This window comes from Lissotriton helveticus, chromosome 5_1 (genome assembly GCF_964261635.1).
Source record: "Lissotriton helveticus chromosome 5_1, aLisHel1.1, whole genome shotgun sequence".
Classification (NCBI taxonomy): Eukaryota; Metazoa; Chordata; class Amphibia; order Caudata; family Salamandridae; genus Lissotriton; species Lissotriton helveticus.
In genome coordinates, this window is record NC_136065.1 from 1069977185 (window position 1) to 1069996979 (window position 19795).

General features: G+C 46.3%; 1 protein-coding gene across 7 annotated transcripts in view; it reads right to left on the bottom strand.

Moving 5' to 3' along the window:
• Positions 1-19795, bottom strand: part of BTRC (beta-transducin repeat containing E3 ubiquitin protein ligase) — a 1125814-nt gene that overhangs the window by 150152 nt on the left and 955867 nt on the right. For all 7 annotated transcript variants that reach the window (XM_078643631.1, XM_078643626.1, XM_078643630.1 and 4 more), the window contains one exon: positions 1936-2046. In XM_078643631.1, the coding sequence (XP_078499757.1) occupies positions 1936-2046 (111 nt within the window). The remainder of the gene's footprint in view (positions 1-1935; positions 2047-19795) is intronic.

The window sequence follows — 19795 nt, forward strand, 5'->3', positions numbered from 1 at the left end:
TGCAAGATCAATTATTGCATTGAGGCAGATTCCTTGTTATATCTTTGATACAGCTAATCTTGTATGTCTCATTATTAAAGCCAGTGTTTCAAGCATGTATACACTGTTGTAACAGTGTGTGACAGATGGATAAGAACTTGCCTGATTCTTGTCCCAAGATAGTTAATTTAAGAATGGTAATAAATTACACATCACTCTTTATGTTGTGTCCATAATCCAAGATCTCTTCAGCATTGTTGGTTGATGCCCTTTTCGATGCAAATATCTTCCTGCCTAAGCTTGATCAACTTGCAATTACAGCAGTGGCACTACAACAAATGTTATATACAATGTCTGCATTTGCTCTGGAAATTTTGAAAATACTATACCTATTGATAGTGCCAACACACTGGCAATCCCTTTAAGTAAACCAGTATTTACAGGCGACTGGAAATGTGGACAGAAAAAAGAGCCAAGATACAAAAAATATAAATATCAAGGAATGATGTAAGATGACAAATTCACATGGGTGAGGTATAGGCAAGCCAAAGGAAAAGTGACAACATTTACTATGAATGTACTGAGAGAGTACAATGGCTCATTTTGATTCACCTCTTTCATTAAGGTTCGCAGTAGGAAAATCCTACAATTATTACTTATGGTGCCTCAGGTCTGGTTGACGCAATTCTATCAATTTCCTTGACTGTAAACTATGGATAAAAGTTTGAGGGTCATATGTTCGACCCCTCATAAGGCTCCCAGACTGAAATTGAGTATGACCTCCGATTGAGGACTTTCTGCTTGGCTACATTTGTGTGATATTTTGGCCTAAAAAAATCCTCCGCTCATTCAAAGTTAGCATTTTAAATGAGGAAATCCCAGCCCAAACTACCCGGTCTTCGGTGTCATATCGAGCATTCTGTATCATTTAACTGGAAAGGTTCAATCTCAACAAAACATTCCTTGATAAAGACAGAAACATGTAGATGTTCAAGCTTAAAGTCAGAAGGACTACAGTAAATATTTCTAGTAAAATTGACCTTTATTAACTTACGTAAAAAGACATCCTATTCAACGGGTTGTGAGGCATATAATAAGCTTGGTATGGCAGTATTCGTACACCAGGAACAGGATCGGGTGACTCAAACATCGGCTTAGGTTACGCCATATCAAGAATACTTCAGGTTCATATGAAATGGAGGCATATGAATTCTAATATTCTATTCTTAGAATTATAATATATTTAAGTGTCCATAGACAAACTTTAGATTTTTAAAATAATTACCAAAAGGGTGAGTTAGATCAAATTCAGGATGCATGGAGGAGAAAGTCCATATTAGAAACAAGTAACTTTGACTGCAAACATTCATACAATCTCACTCAGTTGGTGATACGCAAATCTTGCTTTGGGAGAATTCAGTTTTTCCCCATGCTTTGCCTACAATAAGCATTTGAAAAACTACAAAGGATGGGGCTTTGCAATGGGCACTCTACAGAGACATTTGACCTGTGTTGCCCTCGACTCTGTTCTTGAGTCAAAAGAACTGAGACTGACTGCAGCAAGGGATGAGGACCGATGGATATGAACATCTGCTAGAATTAGTGAGATATTCTCCGGAAAGGGAATGATAATACTTGTCACTTTGCTGTGATGCCATTTATTAATAGTATGGGATCACCTATTGCATTATTTGGCTTGTGCTGGAATTGAAGAATGTCCACTAAAGAAATAAAAATGAAGTTTAGCATCACTTCAGTAAAGGGAGAAAAACTGCGGCAAGGTGATTGTATAAGGACATTAGTTTTTTTTATAAAGCAGCATAGTTTCTTTTATAAAGCAGTAATAGACAAATATTGCATAATGAGAAAAATAGAAAATAAATCAGGTCACATGATATAAATCTGGAGGATTCATACATTATTGAAAAAATGCAATACAGAATAAATATAACTTACCCATCATAGGCCCCACTCACTATCCTCTTGTTATCAAAACGTATACATCGTACCAATTCTTCGTGACCCTCAAGAACTCGTAAACATGCCCCACACTCTAAATCCCACAACCTTCCAGAGAAACAGAAAAAAAACATTTAAGTCTAATTTGGGGCTGCTATTACTCCAATGCATTTTCCCAGCATTTCAAGATTTTATAAATCAAAATAAAATCTCACTGGTTTATTCAACAATTCAGTAACTTGAAGGTAAACTCAGTCAAATAAAAACGAAACTCTTTGATGGTGTATAATGTATGGTTTATGTTAGTATATGCAAACTAATATCACAGTGATGATCTCTTAACTTTTCCACAGGTAAGCACAGAAAACAGAGACACCGTTTGTTTAAGCGATATCACCCAATTTCTCACCAAAGTAAGATTTCATAAAATATCTCTTCTACTCGACAAGGAAGGAGGAGTATGTTGCTAAGAAAGAGAACACATAGAAGGGGGATTGCTTTTAGTAGAACCTCAATCTCATCAACTCCTCTGAATAAACTGTTCAGTCCATAAAAAGGAACTAAAGGAGCTTGGTTACAGGGACCTCTTTAACAACGTTTTTCTTATAGCTACCCCACCTAGCTGCATTTCAAATTTGGAGAAATTCTTGATTCAAACCAAAGTAAAATCTAGGTGAAATTCTAGGCACTTAGGGCACAAGTAGGGACTGGGGTGAGAAGCATCATGGTTGTTTTTACTGTCAGCATAGGTGGGGCCACGTCAGTGTTTGCCCGGTATCAGCAATGTAACTATCATTGCTTCCCTCAATGTAGGGGGCATTAATCCTGCTTCTGCCATTTCCTCATATAGCGTTTTGAGGTGTGGTATTAATAGCTCTTGGAATTCTGCATTGAAAGTCACCATCAGTCCTTTGGAACCCAGTGCCATTCCTGCTGACATGCTTTGCAGCTCAGCTTTGATTTTGGCTGACTGTAAAGGAGCCATCAGGTGCTCTCTATGCTCCAAAGCCAACCATGACCGAAGACCTGGCTTGGCAGTTCGAGCTGGACTGTTCCCATGACGCACAGGAGGTTTAAACTGGGGTGGCAAAGTGACTTAAAGAACAATGATGGATTCAATTCAGACCTGTGACTGGAGGTGAGTGTCTGAAAAGTTCCTGCGCTCCGTCCATCATTTCCTTGTGTTTGCTTTGTTTGCCCTAACTTGGCAGGGTATGCCTGGACGTGGGACCCTTGCTCACTTTGCCACTGGATTCAAGCTAGCCTGGCTGATGAGGGGTGTTATTCCAAAACCGGTCCCAGGATGCTTGTTTCCAGTACAGGGAAAACCTGGCTTGGCAGTTAGGGCTGGACTGTTCCATGAGGCACAGGGTCAAGACTGATTTGCATATGGCTGGGTCTGAACTGGGGTGGCAAAGTGAGCTAAAGAACCATGATGAATTCAACACAGATCTGTGACTGGGGGTGAGTGTCTGAAAAATGGCAGTGCTCCATCCATCATCTCCTTGTGATTGCTCGCTCTGAAACCAACAAAGGTATTTTAATGTGAATCAGGTATTCAGTCAGTGCTTCATTGTCAGTCAAGATTTGCGAACTATATAATGTTGTGTAGTAGTTACTAAACTGCCTTACAATGTCTTCTGGGGTGTGTAAAGTCTGCCCTTCATCGTGTACAATGTCCGTTATTGTGTCTGTCTTACTTGGAGGGCTAAGAATCCCGGACAGTGTTGAACCAGGTCTTTCTCGCTCCCCATAGGAGTGTGCAGTCACGTATTTTACCATGTGTTTAATTTCATCATTGGCTGCCTCCTGAACTCCGCTAGCTTCAGTTTAAGTTCTGCAGTAGAGTGAAGCCCGTCTAATGTGCCGATTTCTCTCTGTAGCGTTTCCAGCCTGCCTCGTATGGAACGATGGACTCCTGCATGTTTAGAGATTACAACTCCCCGAACATAGGCCTTGAAGGCTTCCAATACTGTTGCGAATGTATTAACCGATCCTGTGTTTCATGCAAAGTAGTCCTCTATTGCTTTTGTCAGTTCTGCTTGAAGAAGGTGTCCAGTACGGAGTATGGTATGTATGTATGTATGTATGTATGTAGGCCTACTTATATAGCGCAACTGTCACCCAAAGGGTACCCTGGCGCTTTGACCACAGACATTCCTACAGATGACAATTACACTGCCTTCGGAAAAAGGTAAGTTTTAAGGTCCTTTCCAAAAGACAAGAGATCCTGCTTACACCTAAGTGCCAGAGGTAGAGAGTTCCAGAGCTTGGCGGCCGTAAAGCTGAATGAGCGGCCGCCCAGCCTCGCCCTTTTTATCTTGGGAACAGTCACCAAGAAGGCCGAGGATGATCTCAAGAGTCTGGCGGCAGAGTACCAGGAAAAGAGACCTCGCAGCACCACGGGACCCAGCCCATGCAAGGCTCTAAAGACTAAGCAAGCTGATTTAAAACAGATCCGTTTTTGCACCGGTAACCAGTGTAGGTCCGAAGGGCAAGAGAGGACGAAGCAGACCAAGGCCGCGAGAGCGCCAACTTAGCTGCCATGTTCTGTACCCGCTGTAGCTTCATAATTAGAGTACTGGGGGCTCCCAGAAGCAGTGCGTTGCAGTAGTCTAACCTACTGAGGATGATACTACGCACTGCTTCTGTCCTTGCTGCGTGAGGGAGTAGTGGAAGAATCTTCCGCAGCATGCGTAACAGCAGCATGCAGGTCGCCGTGGTTTTATTAACGAAGGCGTCCAGCTGGAGACTAGGCCCGAGCAGGACACCTAGGTTACGGACTGAGTCTGCCGCTGTAACAGTGCCCAAGGTGGAAGAAGGCCAAAGACCCTCTGGCAGAGAGCGAGGCATACGATCTGCCGAACAATAGAGAACTTCAGTTTTTGCCCCGTTAAACTGTAACGAGTTCTGACGCAACCAATCCACGGCTGCCGACATACAGTGGTGAAAGGATTCTAGGGAGACCGCATCCCTGCCCTCGATGGAAAAAATAAGCTGAGTGTCATCGGCATAGTTGATGACAGACATGCCGAATGACTTAATCAGACTTATTAGAGGGCGAAGGTATAAGTTGAAAAGGATCGGGCTGATTGCAGAGCCCTGCGGTACTCCCTGTCTTACATCTCTCACCACCGAACGAAACGGCGGCATAGCCACAGATTGCCGCCTGTTACAGAGGTACGATGCCAGCCAGTCCAAGGCTAAACCAGTTACCAGTCACCAGTTGGTGAGAAACACCTGGAGAATGCTGGAATTCTGGGTGCTCGATACGCTAGTGTAAGCTGGACTGGCGAACGGTCAGAGTAGGTTCTGGGGAGGTGATTACAGCCCTCAATCCGTTAGAGATTAGCCAGTAATCTATGCGGGTGTGCCTGTTGTGTGCCCAGGAGTAGTGCGTGTATCCTGCCGAGGTGGGAGATCTGTGCCTCGATATGTCTATGAGTCTGACCCCATGTATCATGTCAAGGATGGCAAGTGTCCCTGCTGCGGGCACCTAGCTGGTCTTGCAGTGGTCTAAATCTGGATTTAAGATGCAGTTGAAATCTCATCTCCATATCTGCAGTAACTCTGCCCGCTTCAGTAGTCTTGCTTCTACTTATTGGAAGAATTGAGGGTCATTGTAATTTGGCCCGTACACACCTATCATTAAGAAGTTCAGATCACCGTTGTGGCACTTCGCTATTATATATCTGCCTCCTGTGTCTTTGAGGAGTCCTGTTAGAATTACCCCGGACAGTCGTCCTACCCATATGAGTAGCCCCCTAGTATGCGATGTGTGGTCCACTGCATAACACTGACCCTGCATCTTGTGCTGCATTGATACACTATTATCTGGGTTGAGGTGTTTCCTGCAGGACTGCAATGTCTATTTTATGTCTCTTGAGGTGTGCCACTATTTTCCTAACCTTCCTGTTGTCGTTGAGGCCCCTGACATTCCAGGTAAGTTGCCTCAAAGCCTGATTCCCCGGTTGCTGTTATATTGAGTGCAGCTGACCGTGGGCTTCTCACACTTCAAAGTATGTTCCGCAATGCCCCTCAGTTTACGAGGGCCCGGGGGGCATCGATCGTCCACCCGCCGAATTCCGGAGCGCCCACCACTCACCTGAAGTTTAGTTCTCAGCGGCCGCCGCCACGTTACTTAGCCACCCGTTGGGCTCCGGCAGACTCTCTGCTGCAGATGTTGGTCCGATTCTAGGACCGCGCCCTTGTGATACTCCAGGGCAGTCCTCGTGGCACTGTCCGTAGACCCTGTGAGGCCCCTGACATATTTGGCCTCTGCTCCGCCACAGTGTTTAGGCGGTCCGTTCACCTTTGGTCTGGCTCCCGTCAGCTCTCGCAACGTTTCCAAGTCATTCACCAGTCCCCAGGAGGCTTCCGGCCTCTAACTGCAGTCCTGGTTCCCGGACCACATTTGCAGGCTATCCCGAGGTGGCCCACTCACCGCGGTCCATATGCTACAGAAGCTCCCTGCCCCGTTCAGTCACTGGTCTGTCCCAGTTTGTCGGGCGCTACAGAGGTCTTTACATTGCTTCTCGCCTGCCGCACTTGGTCAAGGTGATTTGTGTGTAAAAGGCACCAGGATTTTGTCGGATGGTGGCGGCGTCCACGGGAGCTTTCCTAACTAGCTGCCATCTTCGAGTTAGGCAAGCTCCACCCCCAACTCTGTATTTTTTAGGCCATAAAGTTATTGGACACCCAATAAACTCCAGAAGACAGACCTATTGCATCACTCGAACTGCTGGAGGTGTAGCTTATCAGAAAGTGACATTGTGCATTTCCTCTTTGACTGCCCACTTATTTAGATTCTGGTTCTGAATTTTCACTAGTCTCCATGCCATACTGCACATGCCCCTATAGATGGTCGGAAAACTGATTCTGTTGCACAATACGTATCACCTAGCCTCATTAATTAACCACAGACCCTGTCGACTGATGACTGCCATACCTATGGCAAACATCAGCATGCTGTGTCAGATTCACACCCCACATGCCACAATGTGACAATTGGCTTACAGAAATGTATAAGACTGTCTCTTTATTTATTTTTTTTATTTTTTTTATACTTTATTTTTTTTTTGTCCTCATTTGCCTTACCCCTTACCTAGGAGATGCCAGCCACCTTACGTGTTCCCGACCAAGAGAGAGAACCATAATATGATACCCATCTCTGGTACTGGAACCCGAAATGTTTTACTGGTGGAAGAGAAGTCCCACAAGGAAAAGGGGTTTTAAGATCTTACGCTGACTCCATCTAGGTATATTTCAACCTGTAGGACCAACAACCGTATCGAGGCCAGACCCGGTCCAGGGAGTGTTGATGGCATAATCATAGGACCTGGGGGAAAAAAAACGAAAAAAAAACCCACAAAAAAAACCCCCGGCATACTATCTCCACTGTATCAACAGATCCCAAAAGGCCAAGTTACGATTATTGCCAGCTCTAGCCAGGTCCACCTTTGATGTTTCGTATAAGGATGTGAGCCAGTCCGAATATAATGGAGCAGATTTCTCCACCCACCGTATGCAAATCTGCCTTCTAGCCAACAAAATGGCATAGAACAGAAAGGATCTTGCCTTGCCAGAAATGCTGTCCTCTAAGCCAAAGATGATAAGTGGCAATGAAATGACTAATGATGTATTCAAGATGGAATTCAAGGTAGACAACACTTCCTCCCAGAACCGGCCGATGTTAGGGCATTCCATAAACATGTGAATGTCTGAAGCTTCTAATAAATTACATTTATTACATTTCTTGTCTGGGAGAAATTTAGAAAGTCTCAGCGGTGTTATATATGCCCGATGGGCTGTGAACAGATGATTACGCCTCAACCATGATGGCTTCACCACTTTATAGAGGAGCGCAAAAGATCTTAACCATATCTCCTCACACTGAAAGCCAGTTGCCTCTCCCCACAGTTCATCTGGAAGAGTAAACTCCCCATCGGTTTCCTCCTGCAGCTGCCAGTACCAGAAGGCCACCTCCTTGCCACCCCTAGGTCTTTCTAGTAGCAGCTGCTCCAGGGAGCTTGATTTCCCAAAGAGTATATCTTTGCCCTGCTGGGCTCTCCCCCAGCTGGATGAATTTAAATCTAGAAAATGCTGGACCTATACGCTCATGTAATTCATCCCAAGGTAGTATCGATCCATCCACCATTAGCTCTCCCCATCTAACAATCCCTGCCTCCTCTAATGGGGAGGATAAGCTTTCCCTTAGGCACTCCGGTAAACCCGGGGAGTCCCATATGGGGGCGAAATTGGAGTAGTAGGACAGGCCCAATCTTCTTCTAATGGCTAGCCAAACCTTAGCCCATGACTGTATAATTTTTAGCCTTATTTTCTTAAACAATTTCTGGCTCCCAAACTTATATAGAAATCCATCAACTGGTAAATTTACTCCGGTTAACATGGCTTTATACATTGTCCCTTCTGGAAGATTAGATGGTATTTTTAGTAACATCCTAGAATAGCACAGCTGGAAGGCCCATGCGTAATATACAAAGTCCGGTAGGGCAAGACCCCCCTTCTCCCCCTCAACTTCTTTCATCAATCAATCAGGGGTTTGTTAAAGCGCGACTACTCACCCGTAAGGGTCTCAAGGCGCTAGGGGTGGGGGGGGTGCAGGTTCCATTCCATCAAGGAGGGGGTCTGTCGAACAGCCAGGTTTTGAGGTTTCTTGCGAAGATGGGGAGCGATGTTGTCTGTCTGAGGTGGAGCGGAAGGGCGTTCCATGTTTTGGCAGCGAGGAAGGAGAAGGAGCGGCCTCCCGATCTGGTCTTTCTGGTGCTGGGGACCACGGCGTAGGAGAGCTGGGCTGATCGTAGGGTCCTTTGGGGTGCGTGGAATTTGAGTCGGCTGTTCAGGTATGCTGGTCCGGTGCCGTGGAGGGCCTTGTGTGCGTGGGTGAGCATCTTAAAGGTGATTCTCGCCTCAACGGGGAGCCAGTGGAGTGTGCGCAGGTGCTGGGAGATGTGGCAGTGTTTTGGCAGGTTGAGGACCAGTCTTGCGGCGGCGTTCTGGATGTTCTGTAGCTTGCGGATAAGGTTTTTGTTTATTCCGGCGTAGAGTGCGTTGCCGTAGTCGAGTCTGCTGGTGACCAGGGCGTGAGTGACTGTCTTTCGGTGTTCGAGGGGGATCCATTTGAAGGTCTTACGAAGGAGGCGGAGGGTGTGGAAGCAGGAAGATGAGACTGAGTTGATCTGGCGGTCCATTTTGAGCTCGGAGTCCAGGATGATTCCCAGGTTGCGTGCGTGGTCTGTGGGGGTTGGCGGGTTTCCGAGGGCGGTGGGCCACCAGGTGTCGCTCCAGGCGTCGGGGTTTCGGCCCATGATGAGTACTTCTGTTTTGTTGGTGTTTAGTTGTAGGCAGCTGTTTTTCATCCATTTGGCGACGGCTTCCATGCCTTCTCGAAAGTTGCGTATGGCGGTGTAGGGCTCGTTGGATAGGGAGAGGATGAGCTGGGTGTCGTCTGCGTATGACACGATGTTGAGTCCGTAAGTTCTGACGATGGGGGCAAGTGGAGCCATGTAGACGTTGAAGAGCGTCGGGCTGAGGGAGGAGCCCTGGGGGACTCCGCAGGTGGTAGGTGTGGGGTCCGAGAGGAAAGGGGGGAGTCTGACCCGCTGCATCCTGCCGGAGAGGAAGGAGCAGATCCAGTCGAGGGCCTTGTCCTGGATTCCTGCGTCATAGAGTCTGCGTATTAGGGTGCGATGGGAGACTGTGTCGAACGCCGCTGATAGGTCGAGGAGGATGAGGGCTACTGTTTCTCCTTTGTCCAGTAGGGTGCGGATGTCATTTGTTGCGGCGAGGAGGGCGGTTTCCGTACTGTGTTTTTTTCTGAAGCCGGATTGGGAGGAGTCGAGGATGTTGTGTTCTTCAATGAATGTGGCGAGTTGGCTGTTAATGGCTTTCTCGATGACTTTCGCTGGGAACGGGAGCACGGAGATGGGTCTGTAGTTTTTGAGGTCGGTGGGGTCCGCTGAGGGTTTCTTTAGGAGGAGGTTCACCTCGGCGTGTTTCCAGTCATCGGGGAACGAGGCAGTCGCCAGGGAGCGGTTGATAATGTGGCAGAGCATGGGTGCGATGGTGTCGGCGGCTCTGTTGAAGATGTGGTGGGGGCAGGGGTCCATGGGGGCCCCTGAGTGGATTGACTTCATTGTCTTCAGTGTGTCTTCAGTGGTGAGGGCTGTCCAGTCATCAATCGCTGGTTTACGGGTGTCGGGGGTGGTTGGTGAGGGTTCAGTGTGTTGGTTGTCTTCGTCGAAGTTGTCGTAGATGCTCTTGATTTTGTGGTGGAAAAAGGTGCTGAGTTTGTCGCAGAGGTCTTGTGAGGGAGGGATGTCGGTAGACTCGCTGGTGGGTTAGGCGAACTCCTTGATGATGCTGAAGAGTTCCTTGCTGTTGTGTGTGTGGGTGGAGATTCTGTCTTCAATCGCTTTTTTCCTCGTTTCTCTGATGAGAATTCTGCAATTCTGGTGGATTTATAATTCCAAATAAAGGAGTTAATCTCTCGCTGACACCTGTCCAACATCTTCACACCAAACCCCAAAGAAATGGCACCAAAAATAAATATATACTTAGGAAGGATAGACATTTTTATTAGGTTCACCCTACAATTCTGCAATTCTGGTGGATTTATAATTCCAAATAAAGGAGTTAATCTCTCGCTGACACCTGTCCAACATCTTCACACCAAACCCCAAAGAAATGGCACCAAAAATAAATATATACTTAGGAAGGATAGACATTTTTATTAGGTTCACCCTACAATTCTGCAATTCTGGTGGATTTATAATTCCAAATAAAGGAGTTAATCTCTCGCTGACACCTGTCCAACATCTTCACATCAAATCCCAAAGGAATGGCACCAAAAAGAAATATATACTTAGGAAGGATAGACATTTTTATTAGGTTCACCCTACCCCTTATAGAAAGTGGCAGGTGAGTCCAGGATTTCAGTAGGCCCTTACATTCCCTGGAGACTCGATCTAAATTAGTTTGGGCAATGGTATCGATGTCTTGGGTGATACGGATCCCGAGATAACGCATAGAGGTGGTAATGTTTATGCCTAACCGTGGGTCCGGAATATTCCATACCATGACCTCGGTCTTACTGAGTTGATACTATAGCCCGAGATCTTACCGAACTCTACAGCCCTTTGAATTACAGCAGGGAAGGACAATACCGGATCCGAGGTAAAGATTAAAATATCATCAGCATATAATGCTGTCCGTCTCTACCACTCCTTAAATTTAAATGATGGTATATTTTCGTCTGCTCGCAAAACCTGGGCAAACGGTTCAATATATAAATTGAAAAGGAGGGGAGAGAGCGGACAGCCCTGCCTCGTACCTCTATTAATCTTAAAGGGTTCTGTCAAGATCCCGTTAATCAAATGTCTAGCCGAAGGGGCTCCATAGAGCAGGGCAATAGTTCTCAAAAGCCCTTCCCGAAGTTAAACCTTTTTCATACCTCGTTTAGATAGGGCCAGTTGACCCTATCAAAGGCCTTTGCTGCGTCAAGGGTTAAGGTGGCCAATGGAAGGGAGAAAGCCGAGGCAATATCAATGGCCCCTACCAAATCATGCGTGAGGTCTGCAAGATGGTGCCCCTTAATAAAACATTTCTGGTCGTGGTGGATGATGGAGCCTATTACGTTTCCCAGTCTTGCTGACATTATGGCGGCGAAGATCTTATAGTCGCTATTCAGCAATGATATTGGTCTGTAAGACCCACAATCTGATACATCCTTCCCTGGTTTGGGAATGAGGACAATTGTGGCCTCACCCCACAATTTTGGTGGTAGCTTTTCTTCCCTAAGGATACCGTTAAAAAGGGACGTCAATACTTGGACGATGTTCTCCCCCAAGACTTTATAAATCTCCCCAGGAAGACCGTCTGGGCCAGATGCTTTCCTTTTTTTTACCTGCCGTATTGCTTCCTTTACTTCTACCTCCGTTATTGCAGTCTCTAAACTGTTACTCTGTGTTGTTGATAGGGTTGGGAGCAATATTCCTTCCAGCCACGTGTTTCGTGCTGTCTGGTCATCCGGTAACTCTTCCCTGTAGATTGCCTCAAAGAACTCATAAAAGGCTTTACCTATCTCTTGATTAGATGTCCTTGGTGCCGCCTCCCCCTCCACCTTGATTTCTCTGATGTATTTCAGAGCTTGGTCAGATTTTGTTTTCCACGCCAATACTCTACCCGCGGCCTCTCCGAACTCAAAATGTGAGATCTTGCTTGCTTTCCATCTTTTATTAACCCTCTCTTGTAAAATGTTTTCTAATTGGAGCTTTAACTGAGCCAATTTGGACAGCTCCTCAGGAGAACCTAGAGACTGACCTAGATTGGACTCAATGCCCTTCATTTCCTGTTCCAAACTGGCTATCATATCTTTATATTTTTTACTCCGATATGAGGACCTACTTGTTATACATCCCCTTGTAAAGGCCTTAAAGGTCTCCCAAACCACTGCCGGAGAGGAGGACTCAAGATTAATTTTAAAAAAAGCAGTTGTTTCTGCGGCCAGGAAATTCACTTCACCTTCATCAAGTAGGAGTGTCCGATCAAAAGACCAAGATGGATGTTCCCTCCTACTGTTGGTTGTAAATGAGAAGACAAGAGCCGAATGGTCTGACAGGTGAGACGGGAGATATTCTATCGCTATTAAGGTGTCTTTCAAGTTGTAAGAGAACAAAGCGTAGTCGATTCTAGACACATGCTTGAAACGACTGTTCCGATAGGAAGCCCCAATTTTACTGCCTGCTCTTTCCCGCCATAGGTCCGCCAGGCCTAGATGAGTCATGATTGCTGTAAGAGTTCGCCTCGACTTTGGTGAACTACAGGCCCTCGAATTTGCCGATTTATCTAGCTTAGAGTTCAGCACGATATTAAAGTCGCCCATCCAAATCACCGGATCCTGAAAAAGTATCAGGTGATTCCTAATGTCATCCATATGTGATGGGTCATCTGAATTTGGGCCATAGTAGCCCACCAAGGTGTAACGTTGACCCACCAACTGAACTCTCAATATCAGCCATCTCCCTGTGTGGTCTTTTATTAGCTCCAAGATTTGGGCTTTAGCAGCTTTCTTAAAAATACATATAACCCCCCTAATATTAGCATTGTGATCAGTTGAACAAAATTTGTCAACCCATCTCTGTTTTTTGAATATCTCCACTGCCTCTATTTTGAGGAGATGTGATTCCTGAATGGCAATGATCTGCGCAGGGGAGTCCCTCAAATATTGCATTATGCGTTCCCGCCTTCTTCTCACTCGCAGACCGTTAATATTCTACGACATATAGTGGAGGACTGTCATGATGCCACCACTACACCCCTCACATCTACCTTCCCCAACAGCTCCTGCGGGAATCCTGAGATTGGCCGTTTATGCTTCTGATGTTGTACAGATTTCAGGGACAAACATCCTATAAAATAAGAGGCGGACTTATGAGGATTTTTTGTTTTTCTCCCCTCCCCCCCTGCTCCCACCCTCCCTGGGAAAACCCTCCCCTACTTACACTGACCTGGTGGATGGCCAGATTTACACCCACGACAGCTCTCCAACCTTACCTCCACCCTGCTAGTATAGTCTGTCAACAGACACCAAACCAGTATGGATATTAAGGGATATCGAGGGGGAACTTGAATTGTGGTGGGATAAGACCCCTATAAGGTGCAGGGAATTTAGTGCATAGATTGTTCTTACTATTATCATCAATTCTCCTCTTTACCTACACCTTTAATTATACACGGATTCATATATATATGTATATACACATATACATACATACATACATACATACATATACATACATATACACATACACATACATACATACATTATTGGGTTTTAGTTTAAATTGTGCTTCCCCTACCCCCTGCCCCCCCCTTGTGCTAAAAAAAAGAAGAAAATAAAAAAAAATAAAGGGCTAGAGGAGCAAAAAAAAAAAACCTTCTTTCCTTCTATATTTCTTTTTATATATATTTTATTTTTGTGAATGCAGGTGTATCTATCATATAGTATATGAATGCAGGTGTATCTATCACATACTATATATATTTCTATCTTTCTTTCCTACTCCCCTTTTCCCCTTTCCTTTTCCCTTCCCTTTTTCTTTTCCCCCTACCATGTTTTTACCCATTTTAGTTCTGGGCTAGAGATTCTATGACTGAGTTAATAAAGACCAGCCAAATTTTATATTGGCAATTAGCCTGATCGGACCCACATAACCCACTATCTTTTACTCTGGGCCTGGTCTCTAATAGATGCTAATAATTCATCTGCTTCCAGGGGTGAACGGATATTATGCATTTTATTATTATACATAATACGTAAAAAGGCTGGGAACCTCATCTGAACAGAGGCACCTAACGCTCTAAATTCTTCCATGCGCTGCCCCAACTCCCATTGCCTATCAAGAGTGGTCTTAGATGGGTCTGACCGCACCTCAAAAGAGAAGTCCGGGCCCTGTAATGATCTGGCTTTCACTGCGAGGTTCAAGATCTTATCTTTAAGTGAGAACGTCTGGAAGTTAATCAAAACCTTTCTGGGTTTGTCTCTTCCTGGCTTTAAACGGAATGGGTCACGATGGATTCGCTGGATGTTATTGTCTAGCTCTTCAGCTGACTCCTCCAGATTAAGAGAGTCTTTTAGGATCTTGATTACAAAGCTTTTAAGATTTGTGCCCTCTTTCCCTTCCGGAATCTTTAAAAGTCGCAAATTATTTCTCCGGGAATAATTTTCCAAACTTTCAACTCGCTCTCGCATACTCTCCCCATCTCTTTGCAGCGCTTGGATTTTAGATCTGGCTATTTCAAGATTGGATGTCAATGATCCCACAGAACTCTCCAACGCCTCTGTCCTTGTGCATAAACCATCCACCTTTTGCTCCAGCATCTCAAAGGATGCTCTGATTTCGTTCTGATTTATCTTAGAAACTGCAAAAGCAGCACGGATTTCCTCCCTCATTGCACTTATTGACTTTACCAAAGCCTCCAGTGTATTCCCAACTCCAGGGCCCTCCAAACTGCCCCTCCCGCCATCCGGCGTCGCTACTCATTTAGTACGACCCCCCCATGGGGCCCCTGGGACCCTTGGGCTCCTTGGGATTGCTGGTTACTTGCAGCAGCGACCTCTATGTTGCGAACAGGCGGGGGGGGGGGGGCTCCACTAACCCAGTTACTGTTTTAGCTACTGTGCAGGGTACAGGGTTGGCTAATGGGAGTGATAACCCTAAAGGAGCCGTCATCTCCGTCGACCTGGAATCAAACTTGGGTGTAGGTGTTGGTGCAACTACTGACGTTAACTCTGTCTGCGCCTTTGGGCTCCCTGTTACAGCAGTCGCCATCTCTGATGTAATATTCAATACTTGTGGCAGCACTTTGAAGAATGAGCGTAGAGATGGTGTAATGCTACTGGATCTCTTTGGGGGTTGACTTTTTGCCCCCTTCTGCTTAATTTCTTTAACGTCTTTAACCGCCTCCGGGGGGGGCACTGCCTTTTGCTGAAGTATGTTCCTTCCCCCCAGTAGCAGTAGCAGTATTAATTACACTCTGCCCTGCTTTCTTGGAGCACCCCTGAAGCTGTTTTTTTTAATCCCCTGGGCCCTTTATCTGATTTCTTAGTCCCCCTCCTGGTACACCTTGAGGGCACGGGCTTACTCTTCCTTTCAGAGTCCGTTCCCGCACTGGAGTTACTGGCCGCTTTACAATCTGTAGACCAGAGGTCTGCATGTCATCCGAGCACGCTGGAGTACCTCCGCTCACATTCCCATTTAAACCTGCTGCTGCATGAAAATCGCTGGCTGCTGCATGAGATTCGTTGGCTGACTTACCCGGATTTAGCACTACAACGTGGTCTTCTGCAAAGCCCCCCTTCCTCCGTTCTGCAACCACGGCTCCTCAGAGCACCTGGGCAGCCGACGTGCGGCCACGCCTGAGCTCCAAGGCTGCTTGTTTCCACCGAGGCAGGAACGCGGTGGGGAGAGGGCGGGTCGCAGCAGGCAGGCACATCGATCGAGACTGGAGGTTAGTTTTGCAGTGAGTTACACAAAAGAGCTTCCACTCTCAATGCCTCTCTTACTTCAAACTTTATTTTTCAGCCCAGCTTCTATGTTGTACGATGTATCCGCATCCTATCGTACCGATTCCCCTAATTTATGTTCCGACTAGAAAACCGCCGTCTTGAGGCATAGTCTCACTAGACAGAGTGGGGTGGAAGTCAGGAGAGCCGATTCTGGGCGTGTGAGCCGCGCTAGCCTGCGGCCGCCATGTTCTCCTTACCCCATAAGACTGTAAATAAATTTTTCATAAGACTGTCTCTTATGAAAAATTTATTTACGAATTGCAAGATGCTACAAAACATTTCCAAACTGTATGGTTACTGTTCCAACACCCAACATGAAGAGCTATAACAAGATCATTCTTAAAGACATATATTGACTACTCCCATCTTTGTACTGGGTACTATACTACAGAGTGTTCCACTCCTACATTTGTATATCATAATATTGTCTTTATTGTTCCTACACGTTGAGTGTACTATACCTTATCCGCTGTTGTGGATCTGTTAATCTTTAAATAAATATATATATTTATATACAGAATGTTGTGGCAAGTGAGAAAGCAGGATTGAAGAAAGGTTCTGATTTTGAAAAAATGGCTAAATTCTATTGAGAGTTTGTCTTTGCTTAAACAAAAGGAAAGGTCAAAAGTTTGGAGGTAAATCATAGCAGTCTATAAATATGAAAAGAAGTTATTCAAACCTTCAAAGTTTTTGTGATTTGAAAAAAGCTTGGATGAGCTGGTATAAAATTGTGAGAGCTATTGAAAATCTTTTACAAACCATTATAAATATTTTTAACTATATACATATTTTTTTAACAACCTAAATTTTTTTGCGGTAATTCTAGTCTATTTGATTATATTTTTATTTTAGTAATCCAGTTTTTCAATTTGTAATGAGATTTACTTACTAAAATTTTGTTCTTGTGTAAATTATGTAATAAATGATCTGATGTCATTTTCAAGAATACTTATCCTTAAAACATATTGCACTTTGCTTTGAGGGGTTAGCAGTGATTATTATCCTCTGCAGAGGGAGCTGCCCAATGTCAATTGCCCACATATAACTATGAATTCCAAGAGAAAGCGAGAACTCATAATTAGGTGAAGAATATTTTCCTGTAGTTAACACTCCACAGGAGGTGGTAGAAAACACTATCCGCCAAAGAGGAATAAAGGATTGATTTTAAACTGCCATACATCAAATTCAAGTTGAGGACTACAGGCAAGATGCTACAAATCTACAGGGACTATGCTACATATGATATGTAAATGTGCAAAATTGCAAGAACATGGAAACATAGAACTAAATCAACATTGGTCTGCCTAGGTAAAAGAAAGAAAGTAAGCACTTCACATGGTGTGCACCCTTACTCTCGTAGCCGGAATATCTATAGTACTAAATATCAACAGTGTCATTGTATCAAGGTAAGCATTATCATTGGTTAAGTATATTGCTTTTCCATTTTGTACAATATTATCAAAGATTTAAATATCTAAAACTTAAATGCTGTTTTATAATTTGTGTGTCATAAAAATATATTGATTCATATTTAAATTTGATATTGCTTCTTTTGATGTTAAATGTGTTCATATATGTTTAATAGGTCTGTTGTAGTTTCAAAAAATATATACACACATTTTATATAAATTAATAATATATCAAAAACAAAGTGATATTTGTTTCGAGGTGCTGGGTATTGTAGAGAATTAGGGTGGGTAGTGTATTAAATATATTTACATTTCTAATTTCTCAACGCACTCAATGCCGGCTGGACCCACGCCTGCTGCCGAGCCACCCCGAGACGCACCCACGGACCCTTCACCTGCTGCACCTGCAAGTTCACCTGCCTCCGAACCTGCCCCGCACCCGCCAAGACAAACACCAGCAGCAACCACCTCAAGTGCATCCTGATCAACACCCGCTCCGTCCACAGACACGCCGTTGAACTCTGGAACCTCCTCGACGCTACATCACCGGACGTCGCCTTCCTCACGGAAACCTGGATGAACGCCTCCTCTGCACCCGACATCGCCATCGCCATCGCCATACCGGACGGGTACAAGATCATCAGGAGGGACCGTATCAACCAGACCGGAGGTGGCATCTCCATCGTCCACAGGAACACCATCCGCATCACGACCGACGCCAACGACTCCTTCGCCGCAGCCGAACATCTCCACTTCCAGATTCAAACCGACCCTAAGCCGACCCTCAGAGGCACCCTCGTCTACAGACCCCCGGGACCACGCACACAATTCAGCGAAGACATCACAGACTTCATCAGCCCGCACGCCCTCCACTCCTCCGACTACATCCTCCTCGGGGACCTCAACTTCCACCTGGAGAACAACAAGGACCGCAACACCACCGCCCTGCTGGAAAACCTCGCCAACCTCGGACTCAAGCAATTGGTCAACACCCCCACCCACTACGCCGGCCACACGCTTGATCCCGTTTTCTCTTCCAGCAAGTACATCACCTTCAGCCACGCCACCGGACTCCACTGGACCGACCACAGCTGCGTCCACTTCAGCTTCAAAAGATCCACGACCCACCACCATCCGCAACAGGTACCTCACAGGAATTGGAGCAAGATCACCGCAGACCAGCTCACCACCTCCCTCAGCCAGAGCCCACCCGCCAACACAACAGACCCCAACGAAGCAGCCCGCAACTTCACACAGTGGCTGACCGCCTGCACCGACGACCTCGCGCCACTAAAGAACCCTCCCAGCAAACCCAGAAGCAAGAAGGCATCCTGGTTCACCGACGACCTCAAGGACTCCAAGAAGACCTGCCGCACCCTCGAGAAAGCCTGGCTCCTCGACCGGACCACCGACAACATGACCGCCCTCAAACACGCTACCCGCAAGCACCACCAGCTCATCCGCACCACCAAGAAGAAATCCCTGAAGGAACGACTGGACAACAACGCCCACGACAGCAAAGAACTCTTCACTATCGTCAAGGAGTTCTCCAACCCCAGCACCGGCACCAACGACATCACTCCGTCACAAGACCTCTGCGACTCCCTCGCCTCGTTCTTCCACCGCAAGATCGCCGACATCCACAACAGCTTCGGCGCCCCACCCACACACCCAACCGTAGAACCAACGCCCCCCACCGCCACCCTTCGCACCTGGACCACGGTGACCACCGAAGACACAGCCCGCACGATGAACACCATCCACTCCGGATCACCGACCGACCTCTGCCCACACCACGTCTTCAACAAGGCCGACTCCACCATCGCACCCCAACTCCGGAACATCATCAACGCCTCCTTCAACACCGCCACCTTCCCGGAGAGCTGGAAGCACGCCGAGATCAGCGTCCTCCTGAAGAAACTTACAGCGGACCCCACCGATCTCAAAAACTTCCGCCCCATCTCGCTCCTCCCTTTTCCTGCTAAAGTCATCGAGAAGATCGTCAACAGACAGCTGACCGCCTTCCTCGAGACGAACGGATCCCTCGACCCCTCGCAGTCCGGCTTCAGAGCCAACCACAGCACCGAGACCGCCCTCATCGCAGCCACCGATGACATCCGGACCCTGCTCGACAAGGGGGAAACAGTGGCCCTCATCCTCCTGGACTTCTCCGCTGCGTTCGACACGGTCTGCCACCGCACCCTAGTCCAGCGCCTCAGCAACATCGGTATCCAAGAGAAGGCACTGGAGTGGATCATCTCGTTCCTTGCCGGAAGAACACAAAGAGTCCGCCTCCCCCCGTTTCGCTCCGAGGCCACCGAAGTCATCTGCGGCGTCCCGCAAGGATCTTCACTCAGCC